General features: G+C 38.4%; 1 protein-coding gene across 1 annotated transcript; it reads right to left on the bottom strand.

Moving 5' to 3' along the window:
• Positions 1-383: 383 nt before the first annotated feature.
• On the bottom strand, positions 384-1,658 carry GPR151 (G protein-coupled receptor 151). The gene has a single exon (XM_033926948.1). It carries the CDS (start codon positions 1,656-1,658, stop codon positions 384-386), a length of 1,275 nt encoding a protein of 424 aa, XP_033782839.1.
• Positions 1,659-7,777: the final 6,119 nt, after the last annotated feature.

Below are 7,777 nucleotides of genomic sequence, written 5' to 3'. Positions count from 1 at the left end.
TCTTGGAGGATAATATGGGTAATCTTTCAAGAGTAAAACAAAGGTTTTGTTCCGTCTTGTATTTTCTGAAACGGTCCTTTTTCTAATACTACCTTGAAGTAGTCAGAGGTTCCTTTGGTAGCACTAGTTGTGCTTGGCTATAATTCAAATAGTAAAACATTCACAAAATGTCTGAACATTTCTAGCAAGCATAACACAGATGAATGCACTAATAAAATTAAAGTATACAATTATTTAAAACTATACAGAAACTTTCTATACAAGTTTGATTTAGTACAATATAATTTTTTTTTTTTAATGCCTGGAAATAATGAATCTTTACTGACAACAAAGCAATTTACAGAGCTACCAGTTTTGGGATCCTAATATATGTGTGGGAGGTTTTATTTATTGCCACCTACTGTTTCTTGATCTTGGTGTTCCCAAGGAATAGGGTCATTATCTTGATCAGATGGGAGTGTTTCTCTCTCGTGCCAAAACTGCTCTACATCTGGAAGTACAGGCATTTCTTTCTTGTCATCTGAGCTGTCAGGATTCTGCTGGGAACACGGAGACTCTGCTTCAGGTGTAACTGCCTGCTCCTGCTCCTGCTCCGGAGGCAACTGGTCACACTCTGGTACACCATCTGAATTGTCAGGTTGGGGTTGAGGACTGTCGGGGGCCGCTGTAGGCTTTTCCAGTGCTACCCTTTTCCATAGACCTTTAAACCCTTCCTTGAATTCTTCCGACATAACCAAGATGATCAGGGGATTTACCGATGAGATGGCAAACATAAGAACTTGCGCTGCAGCCATGAATTCTTGTGGCGGGGAAGGACCAGGTTGTTGTAGATGCCAAATCCATAGCCAGGATATCCATTCAGGCAGCCACATGATGCAAAATGTTACCGTCACGCTCAGCAACATTATAGTGAGTCTTCTGGATCGGATCTGATTTCTTAGGTTTTGTGTTTTGGTCCCTCTGCGCTGGCATTGACCATAAGCCTTCCAAAAATAAAAGAACGCAAGTATGAAAGGAATGCAAAAAACAAGCAGAGGGTATAGTTTCACAAAAGCTGACATGAACTCGTCGGCATAGGCTGGAATGTCCAAAATGCAGACAGGCGACCCTCCTATCTTCTTTGTGGTAGTAAAGAACCACTCCGGAAGGGGTAAAACGACAGCGACTAACCAAACAGGGAACAGAATTGCGCAAATAGTTTTGTGCTTAATATTCACCTGTTTGCTTGGATTGCTCGCATACATGAAACAAGCTTTGGCCACCACGGCGACGGTAATGCTTTTAGCAGTCATGCAAGCGTGAACGAACCAGTCGGAAGTTTTGCAAATAAACCAGCCCAGGTGCCAAGTGGCTCGCGAGTAAGCTGCAGCTCGGAAAGGGACGCCAAAGGCCAAAACGAAAAGATCCGCCACGCTGAGATTGAAGATTAAGTAGTGGATCAGGGAAAGTTTGCTTTTCTTGGCGTTGTGGAGAAGAATTCCAATCACACAAAGATTTCCTGCGACACCAGCTAAGCAAATCACTGCCAAAAGGGCTGGCACCAGCATTTTCCCTTCCTTGGAATAGCAGGGCTGGTAACCTCCGCCATAGCGCAACTGCTGCAAGAGGGAGCTGTTGGTGGTGCTGAAATTACTGGCTTCCTCTGACACCTTCTCCATCGGCTTCTCTGAAGCTCCACACAGATTTCAACACTTGCGTACTGAAGGACAACCCAGCCTTGATGAGCAACTGCAAGCAAAAATTGCATGACAGTCCTGTCTGACCTAAAGCTATATACATACACCTACTTTGATTGACAGATCACAGCCAGAGTGCATTGGACACTGCTTATTAACCAATATAATCACCTCCTTTCCCTCCTCACCGATAAAGCTGTTTTCTTTAAAATATACGTCATGCAAGCAGCAGCTGAAGAAAATCAGTACACACAATTTGTGAAAACTTTTTAGAAAAATTTGAAACTCCTATTGGACCAACTGCCATCCATCGTCTTCCCCCTGCCTTTCCTTTCTTGCTTTTATTGCAAACCGTGTAGTTGCCATTTGCGGATCACATGAGGTTTATCAAGCTTTTGGGAAATAAATACATTTCAATAAACCTGTACTCTGCATAAAGATGTATTTTTGTCTTATAGCATTAATTTCTTTAACCCGCTTAGGTGATAGGAGGGCTTTAAATGCATCAGATTATAAATGTAGCAAATTAACCTGCACCTTCATTTGCCACCGATCTCTCTTTACTAAGACAATATAGTCTAGAGACATGAAGTTTAGAAAATTGATAGACTTGTATTTTAATACCTAATTGGTTTTTTTTTAAATTTAAAACAGGAAGAATAAACGTTATTATACAAAAGTACTGGACAGCTTTTCATAATTTTTCATCATTGTAGATTTTTGCATGATGATTTAATTTCGCTGTAGACTTAAAAGGCTCGAAATGCTGCACAAAAACAGGGGGGGAAATATACTGCAAAATTTCTAACATCAAAGGTAGTCGGAGAATGCATTGCATGTTTCACACAGCTTTTGCATTCAAATTTAATAAAACATTCCTCTAGGTCTTATAGTGGAGTAACAGGTTCTTCCACTAACCACTAACCTTCCGTTCTTTATAGGTTCTCCGACATTTATGGCATGCTCTCTGAAATACATAAGCAAGGCTCTTTTCTTATCTTTAAACGATTACGGTAGTAGCCAGGAGAAAATCTGTTTGAAGTGTTATGGGAGGGGGGTTATTCCTGCTGTTTCAATTAATATTCACAATGTTTGATATGGAATAAATATGAATCATTTCAACCATTTAATTTCCCGATTCCAAGGTGACCATTATTTTGCAGTGATTCATTTAGCAGTTTGAACACTTATCAGGTTGTCTCAGGATTCAATGAAATAAATACATCGAGAAGGAATTTCCAACAAAATAACATATATAAATATGTTTTAAAAATACACTAGCTTCATTTTTTTCTAGCAGCACTTAAATATCTGATCTTGTAGTTTCTCCTGTAAATTAAAAATAGACTTGCAGTTGTATTACTTACTAAAATGCCCCTATTCCCTTTGAATTTTAAACTGAGAATAAATAGGATATTCGTTTTAAAGAGAAAGAACAATCATTTAACCATCCTACCTAATGGAGTTTCATGGCATTGTTTTACTGAAATTGGGTGGCCTGCATATTCTGTTTTATCAGAAATATAAAATCAACCATTGTCTAGTCTAATAATGATGGTAGGCTTCCCTCAGTGAGCTCTTTCTTATAGTTCCTTCTCTAAAGATTAAAATTATGCATTCACTTATCACTACTTGACAAATTTGATTTTATGTCCTGTATAGGTTGATCAAGGGCTGCTAGTTAAAACTCTGAAACCCCTCCCCTTAAACAAAACTGGATCTCTTTCTTGGTTTTGTAATAGATGCAAATGGATGATGTTCTCTGTTTTTCAAGAGAATGAAAGTTAAGGAGTAATATTAGCTTCTTTTTTTTAATTGATGTCTATCTTATTGTAGAAATAGCTATTTATACTTTTCTATGTTAACCACTCTGAACCAGTTTTTGGGATTGGACGGGTTTGTACTGGGTAATATGATTGTTTTTTGTGCATTTATAAGTGGGACACAGTTGGCACTCTCATAATCCATGAATTATAGGAGTTTTTGAATTTATAACGTTGCTCCCTCAGGGTGAGACAACTGGCCAGGTCAGAGCATCATTTGGAGCAATCAGCTGTTTATAATGAATCAGCCTAAAATAGAGAAATGTATTAAGCCAGATAATATGATTTTTTGAACTTATGTAAGTACTTTTATAACACATGCTGGGATCTCATAGTTTATTTCTGCAGAATTTTAAACAAATCCAAAAAAGGTAGAACATTTTATGTAATGATGAAGTACTGAAGGTTATCTTTCCATGCCACTAAGCAGAGGAGTAAGATTGCATATAGTGAAATTTGAGCCCAAAAGGTTGCTTTTTTTATTTGTATGGATATACTGATTAATAACGAGGAAGAATTTTTTAAAATTATTATTAGAATTAGAATTTTCTGTAACTATGTTTTGAATTTATATACAATGTATCAAATACAGAGGGAAAAAAGCAACCCCCATGGGCAAGCTCTAGAAACAAAACAAGGAAGTGGGGAAGGGACACCAGTGTCCCTTCCCCACTTCCTTGTTTTGTTTAAATTTATATACATGCACATTAAAATGTTATAGAGGACCTATTTATCCAAGTTTCCAAGTTTATTATAAGATTTGATTAATCGCCTATTCTAGATTCTAAGTGATGTACAGATAAAAATTACAAAGTTAGGGGAAACACATGACTAATAAAATTAATATTAAACATTAAAATATCGTAAAAATACATAACATAAAATAACATGACTAAACATAACTAACAAGACTGTTTAACATACATGATCAAATAAAGGGAAAGTTGTAGGAAGAAATACAATTAAATATAAAAGAAACAATTAAGGTAAAATAACATTGGGAAAAGGGGAAGAAATTTAATATAAAATATTAAAAACGAAAAGAATTCAGTTAATCACTAAAAGCATCTTTAAAAAGGAAGCCCTTAAGTTTGCTCTTAAATTTGTCAAGAATTCTTTCTTCTCTTAGGTAAATTGGCAGGGCATTCCAAGCTAGGGTTAAGTGTTTAGCATAGGTTTTGCACTAGGGGGCATGGAATATGGAAAGAATGGGTGGGTGGGAACTATACCTTGAAGTTAATGTGTAGGTCATTATTGCAATGCAGGTATGTACATCTCCAGCGGTGCTATTAATAGAGACCACTGCCTCATGCAGCACCTCTTCCTTCCTCTAAGTCTTACAAACCCCAGATCTCCAACTTACGAAGAAAAACCTTTTATAGCATGAGACAACTCAGACTGATCAGACCCTTCTTCCACAGGCATCACTTCGCAGTACTGACACAAATGCTAATACTGTCTCAACTGGACTACTGCAATTCCCTTTATGCAGGTATAAACAACACCCTCCGCAAACTTCAACTGATTCAAAACACAGCAATATGGCTGATCTTCAAATTGGAAAAAATTGACCTCATATTGCCCTATTTCAACAGACTTCACTGGCTGCCAATCTCCGCATGCATTAAATTCAAAATATCACGCATAATGCTTAGCTGAACCTCTCATAAACCTTTTCACCAATTCCTGGTCCAAATCAACCAGAAACATCAAGAAACTTCTTCTGATCCTCCCGTCTCCTAAAGGAACTAAGTACAAATGCATATTTAACACAATTATCACCTACATCAGCGCAAAGACCTGGAACAGCTTCCCGATAACCCTCAAAACCAGAACCTTGTTATCTCAGATTTTGAAAGAAATTAAAGATTCTTCTCTTTGAGACCATTTTCTCCATTGACAATCTGTAGCTTGTTTCACCTCAAAGATCTCCCCCCTCATCCAATGTGATCTGTACTTCCAATGTCTACTCATCTCTTTCCTGTAGAAGTCTCCTCACCATCTCAAGTTTTAAGTTTATTTAAAAATTCTTATACTGCCCAATCAGTCTTCTAGGCGGTGTACAAATGTCTAAAAACAAAAGACAAACTTTAAATAAAATAAAAGTTTGAAGTTGGCACTGATTTCTTTAGGTGACATATATAGAATTTGGACCTAAGGGCATAATTCTATAGGGAGTCACCTAGTTTTAGAATGCATGTAAATGCAGGTATTCTAGTCAATTATGGGCATATGTGACCCTTCCTTTTTATGGTCTACATGTTAAGGACTTCATGTCCTTTAGTAAAAGGACCCCCAAGTCTCCATATTGGTCTAAAAATCAATTATGAGGGGCCACAAAAACATTCAGTCCAACCAAGAAGAGAATGATGTGGAGTTGTGAAACTTACAAGTTATTCCACGCTGCTCGTGACACTTTGTTTCAATGAGGCAAATGCATCTAGTGAATGTGCATCCAAGCCATTGTGACATCACCAATGAAGTTAGCTCTTAGGCACTGGTGGAATGAGACATTATGACACCACAATATGAGGGGCCGCTAAAAATTATTCCACACTTATCTCGACACTTTTCATTTCATGTCATTGAAATAAAAAGCATCAAGAAAAGTGTGGAATAACTTGTAAGTTCCACGGCTCCACATCATTCTCTTCTTGGCTGGGCTGAGAACTTTTCAGCAGCCCCTTGCAATCCTCCAACATTTCAAATTTCATTTGGAAGAACATTCCGCAAATCCAGAGTAATCGGGGAAAAATACAAGTTACTAATTTTATCATTCCCATTATTTTTACTGATGACAATTCAAAAAAAAAAGTTCCTCTTCTGAACATAATACTTATAACAGAGTATAGAATTGCAACTTTTTTCCTCCAAAATATCACAAGTTTATTTCATATAAGCTCTTATACATCGTAGTCAGATGGTGATTGCATCTATTATTATTTTGGTTTAAACCAGTGTGCTCCACTCACAGATTTCATGAGTTCACGCCCCAGAAAGTTTAGTCTGAGTAAGTATCTGATACAAAGAACGATGAAATGACTTGTCCAAGGTCACGCCTTATGTCTGCAGCAGTAGCAGAAATTCAGATCAGGTTTCTTGGTTTTACAGCCTATGATTCTAATTACTAGTTTGCTAGGCTGTAAATTTTGACAAGGTGGTGGTGAAAGTCAAATAAATATAGGGTGTACCATGAGTGGAGCTTCCAGTACAAAAAAAATATGACTCTGCACAATTACTGGTGTGTACTGTATCCACTTCCGAAAAGCACATCTCCTTAAAGGTGTGGAGATAGATTTTAAAAAGGTATGTAGAGGTGAAAACAAACGTTCAAGACAGGATGTGTGGAACTGCCACACTATTTTAAATAATAATAATAATAACTTTATTTTGTATACCGCAATACCAGAAGCGGATCAGAGCGGTTTACAGAGGAAGAGACTGTACACAGAGAATATTGTCAATTACTTTGATAGAGTAGTCGGATATGCGATAAGTGTATCAGAGAACAACAAGGCAGGGAGGAGTCGGAGAAATTTGTCAAAGAGGTAGGTTTTGATTGATTTCCTGAAGGCTTGGTAGGAGGGTGCGTTAGGAAGGAGGGATTGCCAAATGATTCTTGTGGCTATCCATTCAAGCTTCTTCATGTCCAGAGGAACAGTTATTTAACAAATCTGGATGCAGGGAAAAAATGTACTTCTCCTTCCCCCCTCCCTCCACATAGATGTGGGAGTAGCTTTCTCAAATCATTGCTCCTTGATCCCAGTATCTTCTCCAACCATCCCCACTAACATATCACCTGATTCCCCCAACAGCATAACTAAGCCCCTACCTACCATCATCCAACCCCTGACAAACACAACAATGCCCTCATCACCTGAACCCCCCAACAGCCGAAAGAAAGTACCCCTCGCCCTCACATGATACTTCCTCCAGCACAGACTCTCCTTGGAGGCCTCCACATGTGGGCATTAGCCTCATATGTAGCAGCATCCCCCAGACCAACCCTCTCCCCCTCCCCTCTTGGGGCCCAAGACTCTCTAAAATTGCTTTAGGACTACAAGACTCCCTACGCTCACTTTCCAACTCACTCTCTGGCTTACTGGGGGGTCCCTAGTGTCTATTAGAGTGGGAACAATGTCCACTCGTTCCTGCCTTGTGGCAGCTATGTCCTGAAAATGGCTGCCAAGACGTGTGTGACAAAGAAGGGCTCTTTTATTCTTGGGCAGTGTGTCCCTCAAACTATGGGTTGCTACCTCAAAAGACAGTCATAAAATC

The sequence above is a fragment of the Geotrypetes seraphini genome, chromosome 18 (genome assembly GCF_902459505.1).
Source record: "Geotrypetes seraphini chromosome 18, aGeoSer1.1, whole genome shotgun sequence".
In the NCBI taxonomy this organism is placed as follows: Eukaryota; Metazoa; Chordata; class Amphibia; order Gymnophiona; family Dermophiidae; genus Geotrypetes; species Geotrypetes seraphini.
Note: the sequence above shows the minus strand (reverse complement) of the source record. Positions and strands in the feature narration are given on the sequence as shown.

Excerpts from the sequence above, each read along its gene's own strand:
- GPR151 (XM_033926948.1), bottom strand. The coding sequence starts at position 1,658 with ATGGAGAAGGTGTCAGAGGAAGCCAGTAATTTCAGCACCACCAACAGC.